This window comes from Amphibalanus amphitrite, unplaced genomic scaffold, assembly GCF_019059575.1.
Source record: "Amphibalanus amphitrite isolate SeventyFive unplaced genomic scaffold, NRLGWU_Aamphi_draft 001790F_arrow, whole genome shotgun sequence".
Taxonomy (NCBI): Eukaryota; Metazoa; Arthropoda; class Thecostraca; order Balanomorpha; family Balanidae; genus Amphibalanus; species Amphibalanus amphitrite.
In genome coordinates this window covers 61,979-86,103 of record NW_024883283.1, presented here as the reverse complement: position 1 = coordinate 86,103, position 24,125 = coordinate 61,979, and the positions used below count along the sequence as shown (strand labels likewise).

Here is a 24,125-nt window from a genome sequence, read left to right as displayed (position 1 = left end):
TCTCCTTCCCTCTTCCCGTTTGGAGTTCCCCCGCTGGCAACACTAATGTTCCCCAGCTTTGGCGCAATGGATAACGCGTCTGACTACGGATCAGAAGATTCCAGGTTCGAATCCTGGCAGGATCGAAACTTTTCCATTTTCACAGTCTGCGCCCCACTCGGTTACATTCACCGAAGTTTCGTGTGACAGACGCCTTTGACAGTTCGTCCGTTGGAGACGCGGGACCTTATATGTATGTATATATGTCTATATGCTCGACATTCACTTTTCACTGATGATGTCCCCGTTGCCTGTTTCAGCTGAGGCGTCCTCGGCCGGCGCCGAAGCGGCCCCCGTCTCCTCCGGTATCGTCAGCGGCTGACTCCGCTCAGTCATCAGCGACCACCTCCTCTCAACCATCAGCAGCCACCTCCGCTCAGAGCTCAGCGACTAGTTCTTCTCAACACTCAGCAGCCAGCTCCGCTCGGAACTCGGCGACTAGTTCCGCTCAGAGCTCAGTGGCTAGTTCCGCGCGGAACTCGGCGGCCAGCTCGACGCGGACAGCACCCGGGGCCGACTCTCAGCCTGCTACCGGCCGCAGTGAGGCGGCCCGTTCCGTCTCCACCGAGGAGCCTGATTCCAGCGCGGCGACTGAGCCCAGCACGGCACCGGACACCAGCGCGGCCACTGAGCCCAGCACAGCAGCGGATACCAGCGCCGGGGCGGAGCGGAGTGTCCCCACGGAAACCAGTATCTCCACAGAGGAGAGCGGGACGACCGAGACGAGCGCCGCCTCCGCGGCCAACACGGTGACGGAGAACAGCGAGGCCGGCCGCCGGTCCTCCGGGTCCTCCTCAGCTGCGTCCTCCGGGAGGACGGGGGCGGAGGACTCGGCACGCTCGGCCGCCTCGGAACGGTCGGGCGGGGGCGGCGCGGCGGCCGAGGGCGGCGCCAGGCGGCCGCCCAGGACCACGGCCAGGCAGAAGGCGGCCAAAGGTAAGACTTCGGTAACACACTGGAGATTTGCACACTCGTGTGATATTTCTCAGCGGTGTGATGCATCCACTGTAAACTATTCGTCAGATCATAATCGTAGGCTCGACACACGGACTGCATTTGTGTTCGAACGTAAACATATGCTTCAAACCCATCTGCGTCCACCGATCACTGTAACCCCAGTAGCGGTTTGACACTGTACCTTCCCTCCCTCTTCAGCCAGTCTGTCCGAGTCTCGTCTTCTGGCCAGCGACTCGACCGCCTCGCTGCGGGCGTCACTCCGCTCCTCCAAGAGTCTGAGCAGCCTGGCGCGCTCCGTTCTGCCCGACGCCACTCAGTTCACACTGGATATCGTAAGTGAGCCGCGGGAGAACGAGAGGTCTGTGGTGGGCTCTTGTCTTGAAATACGATAACTTATAGAGTGTGTGTGAGTCAGGGTACTCCACTTGGGTGTTTTCTTATTCTACTTTAGTTTAGATGTCAAATGTCTGGCGTTAGTTTGGCTGTAACCATGCTTCCGTCCTCATTTCACTGTGTGTCATGCATGAGATCCACTGTACATAGGTACTCACCAGTCGGGCACTGTTGTCCATGTTTCGCCGTGATCTGCACGCCTATCTCCGATGTATCACCACTGCGACTGATGCTTATACGAACACACAGACCGCACTGATGGACACCATATGAGCACAGCTCCAACTGAATGGAGGACGCACAGTGCACACCCTCCCTTCCCGCTCTGTCACCACTGTGGTGTGGTGCCCTCGGAGAGCCGGCGAAGTCTTCAGATGTCGTAGTCGGAGAGGGAGAGGCTTTGGAGAGTCAAACGGGATTCGCCACTGTCATCCCTCGTACTGGGTAGATGTCCCAGCCGGTTGGGCCGTGTCCCCCGTGCACTCTCCTCCACCCCTATGATCGATACCCTCCTCAAGGTGGACGCTGGCCCGTCCCAGTGGTGCCCGTAGGGCTAAACCGCGCCGTAGGAGGTATAGGCGTATATTTAAACGAGTGAGGCTCGTGTCGATCAAAGAGACCAGTTGAACAACGGAACTGAACAGTTTGGCTTTACATTGTTGAGCCACGGAGAACATTGGTAGTAACGGTGAAAGTAAAAGTGACATCTGTGTGTAGCGGCGCAAGTAGAGCTTCGCGGTCTGCCGCCAGGGGCAGACTGAGCAAGCGAGGTGGCGCAGCTGTCGCTACACCACCCTCCCCCCAGACACGTCGCTGTGGAACGCGACGTGGAGAAAACGCGCTGGTGGGCGCACAACACGGCCGGATCGTGTCGTGCGGAGACACGGTCGTAGCGGTGGCGGCGGGGGCGGCGGCGGGGGCGGCGGCGGTGGCGGCTCAGGGCGAAGTGGCGGCAGGAGGAGCCGCGGCCCAGCGGCCGGCACCGCCGAGTTCGAAGGTCGGCTGACGGGGCCGCAGTCGGCCGCCGCGGCCGGGGCGTCAGGCGGCTCTACGAAGGCCGGCTTGACGCGGTCGATGGACACTGTTTCCTCGCGGCCGTTTCGCAAGATGCGCACAGTTTTGTCACCGCACTGCTGCACTCGGTACGGCCCGTCGTACGGGCACGCCAGCGAGGGTCGCGCCTCTCGTCGAACGAACACATGAGACGCGTCCCGGAGTGTCTGCGGCACGAAGCTCGGCCGGTGAGTGGCCGAGGCGCGCGGCACCACTGGCGTCAGGTCCCGCATGTAGCGGCGGAGCTCAGTGGCGTACGAGGCTGGGTCCGTGACGGCGGCGGTCGGCGCGTCGCCGAGGAACTCGGCCGGCAGGCGGAGTGGCTGGCCGTACACCAGTTCCGCGGCTGTGCAGTCCAGGTCCGTCTTGACGGCTGAACGGACGCCGAGTAACACCAGCGGGAGCGAGCGGGTCCAGCGTTCGTTCCCGTGGGCCCGGAGGGCTGCCTTCAGCTGGCGATGCACCCGCTCGACGAGTCCGTTTGCTTGCGGGTGGTAGCTGGTGGTCCGGTGGCGGGTGCAGCCGAGGATGGCAGACAGTTCTTGCCAGAGGTGCGACTCGAACTGCGAACCTCTGTCGGTGGTGACACGTGTCGGCACGCCGAAGCGTGCGATCCAGCCGGACACGAATGCATTGGCGACGGTGGGCGTCTTGATGTCAGGGAGAGGGATAGCCTCCACCCAGCGGGTGAAACGGTCCACGCAGGTGAGGAGGAAGGTCTGACCTTCGCTGGGCGGCAGCGGGCCTACCAGGTCGATGTGAATTTCCTCGAAGCGACCGGAGGGAGGCGTCCATGTTGCTACCGGAGCGCGGGTGTGCCGGTGGACCTTGGAGCGCTGACAGGCGACACAGCTGCGGGTCCAGTCGCGCACGTCCTTGCTCAGTCCCGGCCAGACGAAACGGCTGGAGATGAGCTGCTGTGTCGCGCGGGCGCCGGGGTGCGACAGACCGTGCAGCAGCTGGAAGTAGTGCCGTCGGAGGGCAGTTGGGATGAGCGGTCGCGGTGAGCCGGTCGACTCGTCGCAGAGGAGCGAGCTCCCTCCAGCGAGCGGTACGGCGCGCACCTGCAGGCTGTGGGGCGTGTCGAGGTACGCCTTCAGCTCGCCGTCTTCCTGCTGTGCTGCCGCGAGTGCCTCGAAGTCCTGAAGCGGCGGCGTCGGCGACTTCAGCATGCTGACAGTCCGGGACAGTGCGTCGGCCACCACGTTCTCGCTGCCCGGCACGTGACGGACGTCTGTTGAGAACTGGCAGATGAAGTCGAGATGCCTGATCTCCCTGGGCGAGTAGCTGACAGAGCCGGAGCCGATGGCCGACACAAGTGCCTTGTGGTCGGTGAAGATGGTGAAGGGGCGGCCTTCAAGAGAGTGCCGGAAGTGTTTCACCGCCAGGTACACGGCCAGCAGCTCACGGCCGAACGCACTGTAGCGGGTCTCCGGCGGTTTCAGCGTCCTGGAGAAGAATGCCAGCGGGCTCCAGGCTCCGTCGATGTGCTGCTGTAGCACGGCGCCGACCCCGGTGTCCGAGGCGTCAGCCTGCAGACTCAGCGCGGCCCCGGGCGTGGGGTGCGCGAGCTGGGTGGCCTGTGACAGGGCGATTTTGACGCGCTGGAAGGCGTTCTCTGCGTCTGGTGTCCACTCCAGCGGTGCAGCGCGTTTGCGCTTGTGGTCCAGGAGACGGTGCAGCGGACATAGGAGGCTGGCGGCACCCGGCAGGAAACGATGGTAGTGGGTTACCATACCGATGAAGCGGCGTAGCTGGCGCTGCGTGGCGGGCTGCGGAAAGTCCTTCACCGCAGAGACCTTCTCCGGCAGAGGGGCGATGCCGTCCGGTGATACGTCGTGGCCCAGGAACTTGATTCGGCTGGCGCCGAACACGCACTTCTCCGGGTTGACGGTGATGCCGAACCTGTCCAGGCGCTCCAGGACTTGGCGGACGTGGCGGCGGTGTTCCTCGTGGGACGTGCTGGCGACCAGGATGTCGTCGAGGTACACGTAGCAGCACGTCAGGCCGCGCATCACCTCGTCCATGAAGCGCTGGAATGTTTGGCCGGCGTTGCGGAGCCCGAAGCTCATGCGGCACATCTCGAAGAGGCCGAAGGGCGTCACGATCGCCGTCTTCGGAATGTCGGCAGGTTCAACCGGAATCTGATGGTACGCGCGCACGAGGTCTATCTTCGTAAAGACCGTGCAGCCATGCAGATTCGCGGCGAAATCCTGAAGAAACGGTATCGGGTACCGGTCGGGCACAGTTACTTTGTTGAGTGCGCGGTAGTCGCCGCACGGTCGCCACTGTCCGGGTGTTGGTTTCGGCGCCAGGTGCAGCGGCGAGGCCCAGCTGCTTTTGGATGGGCGAGCGACGCCGATCTCCACCATCTTTTCGAACTCGTGTCGAGCGAAGCGGAGCCGGTCCGGCGGCAGGCGGCGGGGGCGCCCGACGCGAGGGGGGCCCCGCGTGACGATATGGTGCGTCACGCCGGACGCCAGTGGTGGGCCGCCCGTCTTTGCTGGCGCGAGGGCAGACAGGCGAGCTAGTTTCCCTGCCACGAGCAGGGCTGGCGGCACTGGTGGGCGTCAGCGCCGAACCGCTCGTGATACCAGCACAGCCCGTCCGTTGCCGGCGGCTGCCGAGTGTCGGCGCGGGCCGTGCCCGTGCCGGGCGTCGCTGGCCGGCGTGCCGGGCGGGACCTGCTGCGTCGCCGAACGTCTGCGCGGTGGCTCTTGTACGATGCCTCCATCCGCGCGACGGTCGCGGTGAGAGCGGCCACGGCAGCTGTGAGATCCGTCCCTGCCGACTGCTGACAGTTACAGGAGTGGCTGGCCGGCGGAGCGACAGCGGCGGCCGGCGGGGCCACAGCGGCGGCCACCACGGCACCTTGCGACGCCTCCTGGAATCGGTCTGCGGCGCTGGCGAGGTCGTCGATTCCGGTCGATTCTGGCAGGAGGGCCAGGGCAGCGCGCGTGGTCTGCGGCAGGCGCTGGAGGAAGAGCGTCCGCAGGAGGCCGGTGTCATCTCTTGAATTACCCAGCATGTGCTGCATGTTACGCAGCAGCTGGGTGGGCTTCTGGTCGCCTAACTGCTGGTCCCGGAGCAGGGTCTCTAGGCGAGACGCGCGAGACTGCGCCAGCCGAGACCGCAGCGCCGTCACCAGGTCCGTGAAGGACGGCGGCGTGGCCGTCACTACGTCACGTACCTGGGAGGCTACGTGCACCGGTAGGTTCGCTACCAGCAGCTTAAACTTGGTCGCATTGTCGGTGATGTTTGCGACGTCGAATGCGCAGTCTACCTGCACCAGCCAGAGTTCCGCTTCCTCCGGCGAGAAGGCGGGCAGGCGAAACGTTGCGGACGGACGCGAGTCTGCAGTGTCGGGCATGGTGGCGGAGGTGAACGCTCGTCGCGCACTCGCTGTGCAGCCACTGGGGCGCCCGCTGCGCAATCACAGAGCGCTCGCTGCGCTGTCACTGGAGTGCACTCGCTGTGCAACCACTGAGGCGCCCGCTGCGCAATCGCAGAGCGCTCGCTGCGCTGTCACTGTAGCGCACTCGCTGTGCGGTCACTGGTGCGCTCGCGGCGCAATCACTGGCGGGTCTCGCGGGCCCGAGTGCCACACACACACACAGTCAATCCGCCGGGCAATTACGAGCCCATTCTTGCCGAGGCGATGGGAGGCCAGGTTCGGGTAGAACCTATTCTTGCCGAGGCGGAGCTGTCAGAATCTCGTAGGATCACGTCGGGGTCACCATTTGTGGTGTGGTGCCCTCGGAGAGCCGGCGAAGTCTTCAGATGTCGTAGTCGGAGAGGGAGAGGCTTTGGAGAGTCAAACGGGATTCGCCACTGTCATCCCTCGTACTGGGTAGATGTCCCAGCCGGTTGGGCCGTGTCCCCCGTGCACTCTCCTCCACCCCTATGATCGATACCCTCCTCAAGGTGGACGCTGGCCCGTCCCAGTGGTGCCCGTAGGGCTAAACCGCGCCGTAGGAGGTATAGGCGTATATTTAAACGAGTGAGGCTCGTGTCGATCAAAGAGACCAGTTGAACAACGGAACTGAACAGTTTGGCTTTACATTGTTGAGCCACGGAGAACATTGGTAGTAACGGTGAAAGTAAAAGTGACATCTGTGTGTAGCGGCGCAAGTAGAGCTTCGCGGTCTGCCGCCAGGGGCAGACTGAGCAAGCGAGGTGGCGCAGCTGTCGCTACACCACCGACTGTCGCGACGGTCCTCCCCGTGCCATCGGTGGGCTGGGCACCGCGCTGTCTCCCCTCCCCTCGGCGCGAATACGACACCGCCCCGGCTCCGACTCTCAATACGACACCGCCGCGCCGAGCGCCGGTCCGTTCTCCAATGATACACCGTCGGCCGACTGTCCAATTAGAATACGACACCGCGGCGCGTCGGCTCGCGAATACGACCCTGTCGCCCGCCCCTCCCCCAGTCCGCCCGGGCAACAACACAAGCCGTCGTAAACTGACCCTTGTTACGGCGGCACGCACGGGCGGCCGGCTAGCGCGGTCGAAGACTGGGCGTATGCGCCCGCCACTGGCTGCTGATAACTCGTTATGTTACTGGATTGGTGGAATCAGTGGAAGACGTACAGATAATGTGGCCTATGACCCGGCACTATATGTGACCCCGTTGTGACCTCTGACCCCTCTGTGACCCCACTGTGACCCCTGTGACCTCTCTGTGACCCTGTAGATGCGCCAGCAGCTGCAGGAGGAGGAGCGTCACTCCCACCACCGGATGACGCTGTGACCTATGTGACCCCACTGTGACCTCTGACCTCTCTGTGGCCCCTCTGTGACCTCTCTGTGGCCCTGTAGATGCGCCAGCAGCTGCAGGAGGAGGAGCGTCACTCCCACCACCGGATGACGCTGCTGCGGGTCCAGGAGAAACAGCTGGTCGACTCCACCACGGCCCAGATCAAACGCCTAGAGATGGAGAAAAGGTGCCGTAACAACCGCGACGACCCTTTCTCAGTGTTCTTTTGTTGATTTATTACTTTTCTGCCATGTGCTGGAAAATTTGAAATAATGTGAGAAAAAGATTGTAGGGTGAAGTCGTATAAGAGTACGCACTTAGTGGATTTCTTGCTCTCATTTGTTTAATATTTGAAGGAAAGAAATCGCAAATAGGGAATATTAAAGCTCATTGAATTAGCCATCAACCCATGGGGCAACGATCCTTCAGCGTAAATGGAAGTGGTCTAAAACTGACATTTTCTGAACCGTTAACTTGCGTACTCTTACCATATGGGGTGTGTAAGAGTACGCACGCCAGGCGGGTGGAGTACGCAAGCATATGAACACACACCTATGCAGCTTGCACTGTCCAAATGCTTAACTTCAAACTCAGAAGGCATTTACCTAAGTTAATTCTAGTATCGAAAAAGAAAAACATAAAATAAATATTTCAAGTCTATAAATCAGGAAATAATCATGTCGTGCGTTTCTTAAAAAAATGCACAATCAAAAAGGAGAATAACTCGTATTTGGAAGAATTTCGGGTACGCATCTGCATCACAGTGCTCCATTGATGATATACCTACCTACAAAACAAACGTCACTGAGCGATAGATTAATAATTCTATATTTCTGTATATTCGATTTATTGTACCAGTAAAACGCCTTTTGGGCGAAGAACGAGCGAGCGAGATAGTAAGCTTTGCACGTGCAGAAGGGAGAGAGGGTACTTCCAACGGGCTTGTGCAAAGCACCCTTCTAACCGGTCGCTAGCGATGTACCAAATTTGAACGCAATCGGCCCAGCCGTTCCTGAGATCTGGAAGCGGCATTCTGCACGTGCGCACGTGCAAACGGGGTCCAAAATGACTTTTGCACGGCACCCTACTAACCGGTCCCCAACCGTGTACCAAATTTGAGCGCAATCGGCCCAGCCGTTCTCGAGATCTGGAAACGCCCCCTGCACGTGCGCACGTGCAGTAGCACCCTAACCGCAACACATGGGAATGCATTGCCTGGTGGGTGCCTACCTGTATGCCAAGTTCCAGCAAAATCGCCCCAGTAATTACCGAGTTACTGAAATGGGAACAAATTTAGCACCTCTTATTGTTGTATTTTGCACGTGCAGTGGGGGTCACTCACATAGATCAAGAATATCCGACCTTTGGTAGAAGGGATGCAGCTACCCTATAAAAATGACCGCAAGACAATCGCTCAAGCCGCTGCTGAGATATGGGCCTCTCAAAATCATTACTTTTGCAAAACTGCTTGAACACCCTTGACTTTTCACGTGGCACGTGCCACGGCGGTCACTGAGATGTATCAAAAGTAGTCAATTACGGGGTAGAAGGGATGGGGCTACCCAGCAAAAAAGACCGCAGGCCAATCGGTCCAGCGGTTGCTGAGATATAAGCCTCTCAAAAGCGTTACAGGCCGGGCCGGGCCGGGCCGGGCCGGGCCGGGCCGGGCCGGGCCGGGCCGGGCCGGGCCGGGCTGGGCCGGGCCGGGCCGGGCCGCTCATACTGAGATTTTTCCGTTATATTGAAAAGACTCACTTCGCTCGCTGCGCTCGCTCGCTCGTAATAATTCTGCGTACTCTTACCCTCCTGAACAGTGCGTCCTCTTACCGTACATGCAATTCGCGCACAAAACAACCCCGAAACGTTGTGCAAAACTTCGCAAACAGAATATTGCACTGTACAGTATTTCCCCAGATAACCTCACAAGTTTCCCACAACAATCACGGAAATGTACCTTATCTCAACTGCCAAGTATCAAAATTATTGTACCATATCATAATAATATCATAACGCTCGAAAATAATATTCATCGCCTTAAACTCAACAGCGTCGCCGCTCAACGCCCACGTTCCGTTGGTGACATGCACGCACTGGCGGCTTCATGTCACTTCATGAACTCGACAAACCCGCGTTGCTAAGCAACCGAAACAGCTGATGCGTACTCTTATCGCCCGCGTACTCTTACCCGCCCTTACCCTATATAATTTTAGGAGAATTTGTTAAAATAACGTTATTTCTCCCATATCCTCTTGTATCGTTTCCTTTTGTACGCGGCAACGGCTGCTTTGCTCAGAATCCCTGATGTACCGTGGCCGTTGCAGGAAATGCAAGGAGGACGGTCAGGATGAGAAGGTGTCGGCCATTCGCAAGAAGCAGAGAGCGCTCATTATGAAGCTGAATCAGAGGAAGGCCGAAATCGAATGGTGAGCAATTGAGAATGTGTACGAATACGACTACTAGTATTTTCAGTCTTTTATTTCGATTTTCGTCGTTGACTAATATATCATGGTTCCCGTTCACCGACGCACGGCGCGCGTACTTCAGCTTTTGAGTGCTAATTATTTTCAGTTAGGAACTAGTTTTTTTGGGGGGAGTAATCACACGATGTCAAAATGTGAGTGGGAATGGCAACTCGTCACAGTTAGCGCTAAGAAACAGAAAAGGTCAGGTCCCGCCGAGATTTGAACTCGGATCGCAGGATTCAGAGTCCTGAGTGCTAACCGTTACACCACGGGGCCGCTGGATGTTGGTGCCTGAGAAGGTGAGTCGACTGTTGTTTAGCATTTCTATGCTTCAGCGAATGGGTGTTGATTCTGCAACCTCTTTGGCAGGCTGAAGGAGGGGGAGCAGCTGGCTGCCAAGGACCGTCAGCTGATTGCCAGTCAGCAGGAGCAGCTGGCGCGCGCGCAGCTGACCGGCCGGGACCGGGGCGGCGGTACGGAGCGGACCACCCAGCCGCAGGTACCGTATTGCCGTACTAACTCGCTTTGGTGTCTTAGTTCATGAACACAACCCTAGACTTCATCAGTCAATCAATAAGTTATCATTACCTGCGCCCTAAGCATCATTTGCTGGAAATGTTTGGCTACTTCGTTGTTTTGCTGTCTGTCCTGTTCACCACTCAGGCGCCAGTCCGCCACTATATAACATTCCCCTCCCCGGTCTCTCTCGCTCAGCCGTCTGCGGGTGCCGCGGCGCTGTCTGCCCGACCCCGCTCCGGCCGTCCGGGCTCCCCGCCTCCTCCTCTGGAGTCGTCCGTGACAGCCAGCGAGGGCCGGCAGTCTCTGAGTGAGCCCGAACAGGGCGGTGGCTCCGCGCCGACCGGGGCGCTGGAACAGAGGCTGCTGCGGGCGCTGCGGCGACTCGAGGGCAGTCGACAGTGAGTCAGGGGGCGGGGGTACTAGAGTTCTGAGGGAATGTTGTACACTGACAGTAAGTCAGGGGATAGGGGTCTGGAGGGATGAAATGTTTTACACTGGCAGTGAGTCAAGGGGTGCGGGGTATGGGAGTACCGTAGAACTAGAGTGCCAGTGACAGACAGTCAGGGGATAGCCTTGGGTTTGGAGGGAGGGAGTTACTGTGCTGGGTTGGTCTGCGGGTGCTGTGAATGTGACTTCTGTTGTGGTCGGTTGCCGTTCTCGAGCCTTTAGCTCATCAGTTACCGATACAGACGAATCACCTCCCCATACCGTCCGTCGGTGATCTGACCGTCTGACACCCTCCCCCGCAGTTGATCTGACCCCCCCGCCCCTCGTAGTCAGCTGACGGAGCGCGAGCGTCAGCTGCTGGAGCGGCGCCGGGCCGTGGAGGAGGTGCTCCGGCGACAGGCGGCGCTCGAACATGAGGAGCGGGCCGTGCGCAGTCTGGAGCGGCGCGCACTGCGCCGGGGCGTGCCCGGAGACGGTCAGTGGGTGCCCCAGCAGCGGGAGAAAGCTGATGCTATAGGTCTGTGGGAGTAGACCTGTCCGGAGAGCTGTTTGGGAAAGTCTGTATGTTTGTAAAGGACGCCATGGAAAGATTTGTACGGTTAGCGGGATGAAAGTGCCTGACTCGATTTAACGGACCCATTTGTAGACCGTATATCTGCCAGGTTTCCTATAACTGCTCCGACCTGGAGACTGGCCTGCAATGACCTTTCTGCGCGTGGTGTGTAACGATGCCACATCTGTGTGTTTCCTAACTGCCGGTCGATGACTGACCTAACCTGACCTGTCTGTGTGGCTCGTAACTGTCTGGTGTGATCGTGTGACCCGCACCCGTCGGTCTGTGCCCCGCAGGTGCCGCCTCCTCTGTCCCGGCGGACCGGCCGACGGCGGGGACCGGTGCCGACACCTCCCAGTCCCAGGAGGAGGGCGGTCGGTCGGCCGCACGCACCGCCACCGCCACCGCCACCGCCACCGCCTCCCAGAGCCAGGTGAGTGGTCAGGGACTCGACAGGGGGACACGCGGGATCTCTGCGCCGCCTGTGATTGTATTTGCATTAGTGCTCTGAGTAGTAGGTGGCTTTGATGTCAGTCTTCGGCTGCCCTAATTTAAATTGGTTGGATGCTACTATCAGTGTAACACGTAGTAGCAAAATAACGCAGTTGTTCGTGCATTCATTGTTCGCTTCTTCTCTGACTGAGTTTCCCCCTTCCCTCCTTTCAGCGGTCTGGCGGTAGTAGCCGGAGGACGCGGAACACCACTGCCGACACCACGGCGGACACTACTAATGACACTACAGCAGACACCACGGCGGACACCACGGCGGAGCGCGTCTCGGAGGCCTCGGAGGAGCTGCCGGACCGGTCCAGTGACATGTCTGACTCGGCCGTGCCCACCGCGTGAGTGACAGTGGGGGAAAGGCTGAACGATGACCGGTGAGGAACGATATTCCGTTTCAGTCCCGTAGCTCGATCAAAAAGCAGCCGTGAATGGATGTTCTTGCTCGACGTCCCAAACAGCGAATGTCTCGTTGATTTGACTTGAAAGGTTGGCGCTGTCGCGTATTAACAGCTTTCCTTTTGTCCTGTTGACAGGAGTTCCATACAGGAGGCGACCTCGAGGTCGACCCGCGAGGTCACTACCGTGTCGACACGGGAGGTGACCTCCGCCTCCGCACGGGAGGTGACCTCTGGCTCCGGCACTACCCGGGAGGTGACCTCCGGTACGACCACCACCTCGAGTACCTCTCCCTCTGGTACCAGTACCTCAGTCAGTACGCGCACCATCCGTTCCCGCTCAGCCTCAGAGCCGGCGCTGGTCACGGGCCGCGCGGCCGGCCCGTCCCCCGCCGGGACCGGCGGGGGCCGCGTGGTGCCCATCAAGTCGCCGCTCTCCCCGCGTTTGTCGGGCCCGGCGGCCGCGGCCGTGAAGGCCGCCCGGCGCCGACACTCGAGCGGCTCCGACGACAGCGTCAGCTTCAGCCAGAACGGTGAGCAGACGGAATGCTGGAGCTGTAATTTGGTGTTGAGTGTCTTTTAGCAATGTGTATTCATGGCTGCTCTGATTTCGGCGTAGGCTGCATTTTCGACCCCGGCATTGCGTATCCGACGCTGTCTTCTCACCCCTCTCTCTCGGCTCCCACAGATACGTGCTCGGACCAGAGCGATGTGGAGGGGCGCATATTCGCGCTGCAGGAGGAGCTCAAACGCAGGAAGATCGAGGCGGAGCGTCTGCGCCGCGAACAGAGGCGGAAACACCGCGAGAAGCTGCGACAGCAGGAGCAGTCGCTGCGCAAACAACTCGAGGTAAGAGACGACATCGAGCGCAGGGAGACTATCTTACCGGCTGGCGTTATCTGGACTGTTCACCGTTTGAGCTGTAAATGGACCCAGGGTTTGATAGGTTGTTTGTCCCTAATTACCTACTGCACTTGTGCATTCATTTTTATGTCTTTTTACATTTAGCCTCTGCTGACTGTCAGTATTGAGCATCCCTCCTCTGGCGTCGGTGACGCCCGTGTTCTCTCCGTCAGGCGTATGACGCCAGCATCCGCCGGGCGGAGCTGGAGCTGGAGACCCAGCTGCTGGAGCAGGAGCGGCCCGTCCGACCCGTCATCAAGCAGCCGCGCGTGGCGGAGCGGCGGGCCGGCCGGGCCTCCGCGGTGGCCCCGGCCCCGGGCTCAGCCGGCCGGCCGGGCCCGGCGGCGCCGGCCAGCGGGTCCTCTGATACGAGCGCCAGCGTGTCACGCGACTCGAGCACGGAGACGATCGTGCACAGCCCGGCCAAGGCGGCAGCGGGCGCCGAGCCGGCCGAGGGGAGCGGCAGCGACGGCAGCGTGTCGGTCGTCACCGACGAGGGCACGAGCGGGACGAGTTGGGAGCGGCCGCGGACCGTCAGCCATGTCACAGCACCCACCGAGGAGTTTGAGACAGAGAGTCCGACCAAAACGTCTGTCAGTGTCGCCACGGAGAGCGTGGAGACGGAGGAGGCCTCCAGTGGCTCATCTGTCCGCACAGAGGGAGCAGAGACTGAGGGCCGGAGCTCGGCGACCTCGACTGTGCGGAGCGGCCAGGTCGACACTGAGAAGGCGAGCAAGACGTCTGTCAGCGCCTCAGTGCCGACAGCAGACTTCGAGACGGAAAGTCCCAGCAAGACGACCATCAGCACCGCCGCGCCGACCGCTCAGAGCGAGACAGAGAGTGAGACGCGGACCAGCGCCACGGCCGAGAGTCCGAGTGAAACGCGGACCAGCTCCACGGTACGGACGGCGCAGGACGTACCAACAGAGGTGGAGGAAGTCAGCGAGCGCTCCCTGTCGCCGCTGAAGGCCGGAGGCAAAACCGCAGAGGAGAGCAGCTCGGATAAGTCTTCATCATCCTCTTCGTCGCCTTCTTCCACCTCCTCGTCGTCGAGGAAGACGAGCTCGGCGGTGTCGGCGGCGGTACGGACCGCGCGAGATGTCTCAACTGACGCGGTCACCACGGAGCAGCCGACCGCCGGACCAGACAGCTCAACGAGCGACACTTCGGCGTCCGAGCCGCCCAGAAAGGCCGACTCGATCGCCGCCGAACAGAGCGAGCGGGAAGCTGCTGTCAGTCGTGAGTTAAAGGAGTCGAAACCCGAGACTGAGTCGGAGTCGGAGTCGGACGGGACGTCGGTGTCAGACGCACAGACCAAGTCAGTCAGTGAGTCTCGCTCCGAGCCGCGGTCCGAACCCAAACCGGTGCTCGGCGAAGCAGAGACCTCCGCCGCTGGATCCGCGGACCATAGCTCTTCGTCATCTACATCCGCAGCTACTGATCGTAGCGTAGAAATCGAGTCCGGTGCGGAAGAGAAGCCGGCGACGAGTGTATCCCCTACCGAAGACACAGGGCTGCTCGGTCGTCTGCCTGCTCTGGATCTGCGCCCGGCCGGGACGAAGGTCTCCACTGAGCAGCAGCTGCCGAGAAGCCATGAGACGACTTCCAGCGAGGACGAGTCTTCGGTTCCGGGAGCGGACCGCTCGGCAGAGTCCGTACCGTCGGAGGCCGTGACTGAGCGAGCCGAGACAGAGGCGGCGTCGGAGGGAACCCTGTCCGGAGCGGACCGGTCCCTGAAGCCGTCCCTGGTGATAGAGACAGCGGTGGAGGCGGCGGAGAGATCCTGGGAGGGTGAGCGCGAACCTCCTCACAGTCCGTCTCCAAAGCCCGCGTCTGGTGACGAGGCCAAATCGGCTGCTGAAGAGCGGGACGACAGCGACGCAGCGGCCACCGACACCTCGCTTTCGATCGCAGAGGAGGCGGCTGAGCCCAGTCTCACACCTGAGGCTGAACCGAAGGCGGTGTCCGCTCGGCCGCCGTCACCGCCCGCCGCCCAGCCGGCGCCCGAGCGACCGGAGCCGGTCGGCCGCGCGCGCCTCTCGGACGAACAGCGCGAGCGGCTGGCCACCTCCATCACGGACCAGCTGCTGCGCTCGCTGTTGGACGAGTCGTTCCAGAGCCGCGGCTGGCGGCCGTCCCTGTCGCCCGCCAGGCCCGACAAGACGTTCATTGTGCTGGAGGAGTCCACCGGGGGCGCCGCAGCGGCGAACCAGCCGGGAGAGCCTGCCACAGCCGCGGCGGGAGAGCAGGATGAAGCCAAGGCTGACGCGCTACTGGAGGAGATTATTGGTAAATCCCGCGCCCGACTGAAGGAAGACGTGAAGATAGCACAGGCCGAACCGGCAGAGAAGTCGGAGAAATCAGAACGAGAGGAAACCGAAGAGGACAAAACCAGTCCGGACACCTCCGAGTCCAAGCGGACGCGCACGACGGAGACGTCATCCTCATCAGAGACCAAGACGACCTCGTCTGACCAGGACACGTCCGGGGACTCGTCCATCACTGAGGACCTGTCCACGGCGTCCTCCGAGAGCCAGGAGGACGGCAGCACCTCCCGCGAGGACAGGGCCGGGGAGGAGCACAGCGCCGCCTCCGAGGGACGCAGCGCCGCACCAGAGGATAAAAGTATCACCACCGAAGATAAAAGCGTCGCCGAGGACAAAAGCGTCGCCGAAGAAGAGCACAGTTCTGCCGGTGAGAAGGGCGACATCCCGGCGGACCGCCACAGTCCGGTCGACGAGGAATCGCCTCGGGAGGACGAGGACAAGCCTGCAGCCGACGAAGACCACTCGTCTTCGTCCGGGGCCTCGGAGGAGCTGGTGGCCGTCACCGACTTTGCGCCGTGGCAGCGGCCGGCTGGCCGGCGCGCGCGAGTCGTCTCGCTCGATCCGGAGACCCTCTGTGAACAGGTGGAGCTGACGTTCTCGATTCCTACCGCCCGCCCGGCCGCGGCCAAACCGGTCCCGGCGCCTGCCTGGGCGCAGGAGCCGGCGGCGCAGGAGCCTGTGTGGGTGAGGGAGCCGGTCCCGGAGCCGGAGCCGCGGGAGGAGCGGCCGGCCGGGGAGCCGGACTCCCAGCAGCGCACCGAGCGGGTGGTACAGGCCGTGCTGACACGACTGCTGGACGACGCCTGGCTGGAGATCCTCCGCCGCTGGCGGCGGGGGCAGCAACGGGCCGGCCCGGGACAGCGGGACGATCAGGGACAGCAGGTGGAGCACAGCGAGCAGCCGCACAACGGTGAGCACGGGTGCAGCAGTGGCATGGTACTAAATTATTTTCGAAAATTTGATGGCTCATGATAGTGTTAAATATGGAGTAAATCATTGTTGCGTGGCAGCGATTCTGTTCAAAGCTTGCCACATTTAAAAAGCTCTATAAATTCTAGTAAGTATCGCTGAGATACCAATATTCTCCCGAATTAAGATCGCTCTATTCATATTAACCTCGATTGTGTCCCGTCCTGGCGTTGACCTGCCTCTCTCCGCAGATGGTGACGTGCTGCGCCCGCTGGCGCCGCGGCTGCACCCGCCGCGGGCGCCGGCCGATCCCGTCTCAGTCCAGGATGTGTGGATGGACGACGACTTCGGGCTGAGCGAGAGCCGCGACAACGAGCTCAGGAGACAGGAGCAGGAGATAGAGCAGGAGGTAAGGAGACAGGAGCAGGAGATAGAGCAGGAGGTAAGGAGTCAGGAGCAGGAGATAGAACAGGAGGTAAGGAGACAGGAGCAGGAAATAGAGCAGGAGGTAAGGAGACAGGAGCAGGAGCAGGGGCGGATCCAGAAAATCTCCAAGGGAGGGGCCATTAGAAACCAGGAGGCCCCCATAATCCCACCTGTTGGAGGCCCCATCTTCCCACTTGTTGGCCCCCCCCCCCAAAAAAAAACTGCGTCTATTGAGCTTATCTAGCTGTTCAGGCAACATCTCAACATGAATAGCCACTTTATTTTCAGGAGGCCCCCTTTTCAGCTTTTTAACTTTTTATTTTATTTTTGAAAAAAATCGGCCAAGGGGGAGGGGCATGGCCCCCATGGCCCCCCCCCCCTTTATCCGCGCCTGAGCAGGAGATAGAACAGGAGGTAAGGAGTCAGGAGCAGGAGATAGAGCAGGAGGTGAGGAGATAGGAGCAGGGGATAAGGAGACAGGGACAAGAGATGGAGCAGGAGGTAAGAGGATATAGGCGGGGTGAAGAGACAGAGCAGGAGAGGAGAATTTAAGGGGTGAGGCAATGGAATGGGGGAGATGGGAGGATAGACCGCGAGAGGAAATTATGTGTGGCGCCGTATCACGGCTGTGCCGTTGTTCCTCCGTCTCATGGGTGTGCCGTCCGCTGTCCCTCAGATCCGCCGTCTGGAGGAGCTGCAGAAGCTGCAGCAGCTGTCGGGCGGCGGCGCGCTCTACGTGCGGGAGATTCCCAACAAGCCGCCGCCGCCGTACCGCGAGCAGGCCGAGACGGGCCGCCGGCTGAGCCGCGCCGACCAGCAGCAGCGCGCCGCGCGCCCGCTCCGCCTGGTGCCGCACGGCGCCGGCCGCGTGCTGCCGATCGTCCGGCGCGCCTGCGACTCCCTGCTGGCCGACGGACAGCTGCCGCCCGGGGAGGGCGACGAGCCGCAGCCCTCGGAGCAGTTCCTCAGCGGGGAGGGCGAGCCAGAGGACGGCAGCGGCTCCGGCTCGGACGGCCGCGCCAGCGACGGGGACGAGCAGCCCGAGATAGCCGACGAGAGACGCTCGGCCAAGCGCCAGTTCCGACGTTTCCTGTTCCGGCTGGCGGCGGCGGCGGCGCAGCAGGCGGCCGCTGCCGGCGTGGCGCCGCCGCCGCCGGTCTGGCTGCGTGGTCGGCCGGCGCGGCGGCTGGCGGCGCGCCCGCCGGCCGACCCGGCGGCGCTCACGGAGGCCGTGCTGCGGCGCACCGCCGTGCTGCTCGGCTACCGGCCGGCCGCCGCCCGGGAGAACCTGATGGTGCGCTGGGCGCGCAAGCGGCGCGACCGCGTCGACGAGGTGCTGGTGCGCGAGCTGCAGGAGGAGGAGGCCGACTGGATCAACTACGACGCCGACGCGGCCACCGTGAAGGAGCAGCTGAGCAGCCAGCTGGCCGGCGACCTGCTCACAGACGCCACGCGGCAGCTGATGGCCGTCTGGCGGCGGCGCTACGTCAGACAAACAGAAATCTGAGCGCTGATCTGTGAACGCCGGTAAGTCAGCTGACCAGTGGGCGCCTAGCCCTTGGCGCGGACCAGCTGCAAGATATGGGCTCTGGGCGCGTAGCTAATATAGGAGCTGGCCTCTGAGCGCCGAGCTCTAAGAGTCGGCCTCTGAACGGTACGTCAGTGGGTGGGACGGTGGTGCCTTCTGATCTCAGGATCTGCCGGTGAGTGGTGCGGCGCCGCGGGGCCACCGCTGGTGGCAGAGCGCGTCTGTGCTGCTGTGATTCACTCCGCCCGGTGAGGGCTGTCCGTGGGACCAGCCTGTGTGCTGAGTGGTGGTTGTGTGCCGCACAGTTCACTTACCTGTGCTGTGTTTTCCGTCCCACTGTGCCAGCTGTGCGGCCTAGGGTTGTCGGCGTAGGATAGAGAATTGAACTGTGAATGTGGCGAGTCGGAATATTGTCCGTCCACCAGCAGACTCACCGTGTATTGCCTCTAAGCATGTTAAATATTATTGGGCCAGTGGGAAATAGAGAGCCTGTGGACCGTCAGAACTCATCGAATTGCCCATCCGTGCTGTGTAGCTTGCCTTCCATCGTGTTCCAATATTTGTTGTCAAATGCAAAGGTTGTTGAAGATGAATGTATTTGACGCATGTATTGGATGGTAGTGCGGCACATGTCAAAATTATCGTCATCGCATTATGAAGGACATCGACGCACCGTATGGGGAACATCAAGACGCCGAGTTCCTTGGAAACCATGCACTGACACGGCGAACCGTTACATTGGACCACAGTCTCCAAAGCACTGCACTGCAGCAAATCGTTCTGAAGAGCGATATCTGTCAGTGGACAGGACAGTGTCCTGCACGGTGCGTACAGCCGAGTCCGCTGGAATGGCCGACTGAAGAGAGAGACCCACGCACTGAACCACGACACACAACCCTTCCCACCCCCGGCGGAACAGCGGAGGCAGCTTCCCCTCCCCTTTCACGTGTCCCTGGCACTGCCTAGGACGGGTCTGGCGTGTCACCGTCGCCGGTGCCTTGCACTACCCAGGTGACCACACCTTTCGGCGGTGGCCGGGGGTCGGCCGCCGGCCCCTCCCTCGCTGAGGCCGGGCGCTCCCCCAGCTGGCGGGACCTCTCAGCAGAGGCCTCCACAGCAGACATGACCGCGTACCTGCAGAGAGACCGGCCCCCGTCAGAGGGGTGCAGGTACAGCCACTGACTGATCAAGGTAATGACTCAGAGGACGGGAAACCAGCACACAAACACAGGCGCACTGACACACCAACGCATATAAGGTATGCTTAGACATCACTGGGGGGTATATGTCTGGCGGTGACCCCAGCCTGCCTGCCCGCCCCTGTCCGTCTGTCAGCCAAAGTCTGTCGACCCAGGTCTGCCTGTCCTAGTCAGTCATGGCTCCAGTGTCAGCCCTAATCAGCCCGTCTGTGTGTCGGTGGAGCCGCTCACCCGAAGCCGGCCTTCTGCAGAGTACGTGTTCCGGCCAGCGTGGCTCCGCCGGCGGCCGCCGCGTCTCGGCTCAGTTCACAGAGCGGCCGGTCCGAGTCGAGCAGCAGCTGCGCCGCCCCGGCCGTCTGGAACAACAGGGGAACATCAATAACATTGTAACCCTAAATACTGTAACACGGTAACACCGTCAGGAATTACACGATCAGTATGCCGGAATACCGCCGGGACATAGCAGATTCAAACACCGCGCCAGCTGCCCCCGGTGCCCCTGTATGGGCTATCCGTCTGTGCGCGCGTGCTCCGTGGTGTGTCTATCCTCACCGTTTTGGCGGCCATCTGCAGTGCCTCGTGCCAGGGAACGCCGAGATGGACGGCGCCGCTGGCCAGCGCGTCCACGAAACTCAGCACCTGAGGGCCAAAGAGAGGGATTGGGGTGATGATGTAATGGGACTCATATACAGTGGGGTAGGTAGGGACACTGACAGACACAGTGGAGCTGTCAGCTGCCAGCCACTAGTAACGGACGACACTCACTATTCTATCAAAACCGCATACAGCAAAACGCCAGCGATCAGGGGCACAAAATTGGCGCCAAAATTAGATCAGAAGAACGCTAAAATAGCCGACAGTTTGTTTCTATCCCATCCTGTCTTGCACTGTTCAGAGATCCGGTATGGTAGCACACCAGCAGGTCGGTCACAGAGCTAATACCGTCCCCCACCCCGCCCGGCGGGGCGCGGCGCGCTAACTGACGTAGGCGGTGCCGCTGCCGAACGCGCCGCTGTAGGCGTCCATTAGCCGCTCATCCACCTTCTGACACGAGCCCAGCGCCGAGAACACCATCTCGACCGAGAGGAGCCAGTTGCGCGGCAGGTCGTCGCCGCAGCAGTACACTGAAACGGCGGGTATATGTACGTGTATATGTCAGTCGCCGCCAGGAGCCACTTTTGAACAGCCAGACAGGCTGGGTAGAGACTAGACTAGAAACATTCTTCCTCCATTACCGGAACAGCACACGATGGAGACACCCTTTCCATCCCAATCTCACCAAGATCCGTCGGACGGACCCCCCCCCCCCCGAACTCCGCACTGTTCCGCCGAGTTCCGTCGAGCTCACCTGTGCTCCCCTCGCCGATCGAGACGGGCAGGTTGGGCACGCAACGTACCACGTGAAAAGGCGTCTGCTGCGCCCCCACTGGACGACGCGAGCTGATCGTCTGTCGGACAAACGGGAACAGAGTGACGACAGAGCTTCCAGATCAACAACGATGGGTTAACGGATAAAAAATAATAGACAAATCGCGTTTGAAGAAGCTAGGCCGGCAGCACGATCATCTCTAAAGTTTTGCACTTATTTTACGGCTTACGCCTTAATCTCCTTGATTTTTCACTTATTTTACACCTTAATCTCCTGACGAATTTCCCGATTAGGTGCGTTACCTCTATGATGCGCTGCCGGGTCCATCCGGTGACCAGTGAGACGAAGCAGCGCTCCTTGCCGTCAGTGAGGGCCGCCCCCAGTCCGGCGAATACGGACTCGGCCACCAGGGGCTGGACGGCGACCAGCACCAGGTCCGACTCCCGCACCACCTCAGCTACACGGGGCACAAACAGAGTCACAAACATAGACAAACACCAGGGGCTGGACGGCGACCAGCACCAGGTCCGACTCCCGCACCACCTCAGCTACACGGGGCACAAACACAGTCACAAACATAGACAAACACCAGGGGCTGGACGGCGACCAGCACCAGGTCCGACTCCCGCACCACCTCAGCTACACGGGACACAGAGTCACAATCACAAACATAGACAAACACCAGGGGCTGGACGGCGACCAGGACCAGGTCCGACTCCCGAACCACCTCAGCTACACGGGGCACAAACACAGTCACAGTCACAAACACAGACACAGAGTCACACACTCACAGTCACAGACACACAGTCACCGGATCGGCTACATTCCACCGTTCAAATTCAGATAATCGCGGAAACTCTTATGTACTGTGCCAGTATGGCAACTCCTATGGACGTCTGAAAATGCCATCTTTCCCTCACCACTGCGCGAGACCCGTCCCGTCTAAATGACCACGTCGACCCATTCATTCATTCACTCTACCCTGACGTCGACCCGTCTCTCACCACTGTCCACCCGCCTCCCAACGCTGTCCACCCGGTTCTCACCACTGCCCACCCGTCTCTCACCGTTGTCGACCCGGTTCTCACCACTGTCGACCCGTCCCTCACCGTTGTCGGCCCGTTTCTCACCGCTGTACACCCGGTTCTCACCAATGTCGACCCGTCTCTCACCGTTATCGGTGGTGGTGGAGCAGCCCCAGAGGCGCCACGTGTCCAAACGGAGCCGGGTCGGGGCGCTGGTGATCACGCAGGCCGGCGAGACGATACCTGCCGGTTACACACGATCAGAGAGTTACCTACACCGCACACCAGCAACACCGAATCAGAGTGAAAACTGGCATCAGTTACACCGGATCCGAGTTACACCGGCGCCAGGTACACCGGACAAGAGGGTAACACCGACACACCAGAGAACTGATCAGAGGACACGCCACACCAATAGGGTAACAGTTAACACCGATACCTACTGGTTACACCAGATCAGAGGGTAACACCGATAGCTTCCACACCGGATTAGGACGTGACAAATCGTACACCAGTGACTCAGTGGTCAGAGTACTGCAAGAGCCCAGGTGTCACACGTGACTGACCTTTGTCGAGCATGCCCTTGGTCGTGGCCTTGGCGATGTTACCGGCGCCCACGAAGCCCACTGTCAGGTTGTGCAGGCCAATGGAGTAGTTAACACGGTCAATGTCCTGAAACGGACGGCACCGGGCACAGCTTAGATAATGGTGACAAGGATAAGTGCCGACTGCCAACTGGCGGCGAACCTCAGTATCTGTCCAAATATCTATCTCCCAAGCAGCTCGCCACGATCCCATCTACCCCCCCCTCCCCCCCCACACACACTTCTTGTCTCCGAATAGGACTCCCCCTCACGCCGCCCTCACCCCGTAGGAGACGTCGGCGGTGGGCTGCGGCCGGCTCGGCGTCGGGTACCCGGAGGACGGGGGAGGCGAGTCCTCCGCCGGGCTGAAGGACCGCTCCGGGCTGCCGCCGGAGCGCTGCGGCGACTGCGGCAGCACCACCGTCACCGCTCGGCGTGAGGTGCGCCGCCGCCCGCCCTGCGCAGGCGCCGCCAGCACGGGCGTCATCCGGCGGCCGCGGCCCAGTCGCGCCGACGGCGGCGGCGGCGGCGCCGGCCGCGCACCCCGACTCCGCTTCAGGTGTTTGGCGCTGCGCGCGTGGAGCATGAGGTTCTTCAGGTGACAGACGAGTCCACTGCAGCAGTGGCGGCACCACGCCGAGTACGGGTCACCGTCGACTCCCTGCAGCCAGTCTGGGGAAGGGGAGCGGCGGGAGGGACCGGTCAGCCTGGGATGGGAAGAAGGGACGGTCCAGTCAGCATACCGAAACAAACGATAGCTCTCCGGGACCCGAATGGCACCGTAAGAGCAGCGTCAATTACGCCCACCTTTTAGCTCCGGTATGTTCTCCCATGTCGAGCGGTAGCGCTGCAGGCGCCGGGACTGCGGCGGGGCCTTGGACGGCGAATTGTCCCCGGCCGCCTCCTGGCTGGTGGCGGCCCCCGACTCGGTCGGCGCGCCCACCACGCTCAGTACGATCGTCTCCAGCGTGTTCGGCCCCGCCTCCACTCGGTCAATGTCAAGGGGGTCAATGGCAGCCTCCGAGGCATTGGTGGAGGGCGCGGCGGCGCGGCGGTCAGTCTCCGTCTGAGCCTGAAATGGTACACAAGTATTATAACAATCATTTGAGAATTGCATTGATCTAGTCCCATTACAATAACTCTTGCAGTTTTTCACTGGTTATTCTACTCTCGCTGACATTTCTCGGAAGTCGTAACCACAGTGTATATAAATATAGGTTGTTGGTCGTAACGATACAACAACAGGCTGGGGTGAGGGTGAGGCTAAAAAAACAGCCAAACTAAGTTATCTTAATTGTGTTTGGTTTGCCTGAGCCGAACCTGAGCCATCTTTTAATTACTGCCTGGCTTGAACTTCGGCTCACCTCCTCCATCGTAGGGCAGTAGAAAACAGATAGTCGATTACCCGCAGAATCTTGCCCGAAAACCACTACGCCATTTGCAACTGTAGTGGTGAAATGGATCCAAAGAAGTTTTGAGTTGTTGAGTAAAGCTGACTGCCGAGATTTGACAAATAATGAGAAAAACTGAGCCAAACTCACGATAAAGTTTTTTTTGAAGTTAAATCTTTGCCTTACCAATCATTATTTGTTCAATTAGCTCATATAATTGTTTTTACAAGCGAAGAAGGAAGAAAAAGTATTCAGTGCCAAGAACCGATTCTAATTATTAATGAACTCTGAACGCTACTATCTCTCCTCTACAAAAATGACGCACCAACGACATATGTCGAACCCTGTGTTGTGTATGGGCCTTGGTAGAATTTTATTTCGAATC

At 60.5% G+C, this 24,125-nt stretch overlaps 3 protein-coding genes and 1 non-coding gene across 4 annotated transcripts; 2 read left to right on the top strand and 2 right to left on the bottom strand.

Annotated features, from left to right (window-relative positions):
• The first annotated feature begins 66 nt into the window (after window positions 1–66).
• On the top strand, window positions 67–10,205 carry LOC122375177 (pneumococcal serine-rich repeat protein-like). The gene is made up of 6 exons (XM_043354418.1): window positions 67–144; window positions 300–975; window positions 1,195–1,328; window positions 7,262–7,386; window positions 9,521–9,622; window positions 10,031–10,205. Exons 1-6 carry the CDS (start codon window positions 67–69, stop codon window positions 10,203–10,205), a joined length of 1,290 nt encoding a protein of 429 aa, XP_043210353.1.
• Trnaq-cug lies at window positions 9,866–9,937 on the bottom strand. Its single transcript has one exon. It is a non-coding gene; the product is annotated as a tRNA-Gln (tRNA).
• A 1,122-nt stretch (window positions 10,206–11,327) lies between the features above and the next one.
• On the top strand, window positions 11,328–18,761 carry LOC122375176 (serine-rich adhesin for platelets-like). Its single transcript, XM_043354417.1, has 8 exons — window positions 11,328–11,349; window positions 11,477–11,613; window positions 11,847–12,022; window positions 12,218–12,612; window positions 12,768–12,928; window positions 13,156–16,219; window positions 16,470–16,627; window positions 17,321–18,761. The coding sequence occupies exons 1-8, from the start codon at window positions 11,328–11,330 to the stop codon at window positions 18,149–18,151; spliced, it is 4,944 nt and encodes a 1,647-aa protein (XP_043210352.1). The 3' UTR covers window positions 18,152–18,761.
• Window positions 18,752–24,028, bottom strand: LOC122375180 (pyrroline-5-carboxylate reductase 3-like). The gene is made up of 11 exons (XM_043354427.1): window positions 23,714–24,028; window positions 23,157–23,421; window positions 22,633–23,021; window positions 22,332–22,437; window positions 21,913–22,008; window positions 21,043–21,197; window positions 20,720–20,819; window positions 20,356–20,495; window positions 19,924–20,010; window positions 19,603–19,727; window positions 18,752–19,306 (listed from the first exon to the last, which is right to left on the bottom strand). The coding sequence occupies exons 1-11, from the start codon at window positions 23,720–23,722 to the stop codon at window positions 19,135–19,137; spliced, it is 1,644 nt and encodes a 547-aa protein (XP_043210362.1). The 5' UTR covers window positions 23,723–24,028; the 3' UTR covers window positions 18,752–19,134.
• Between the last annotated feature and the right edge of the window lie 97 nt (window positions 24,029–24,125).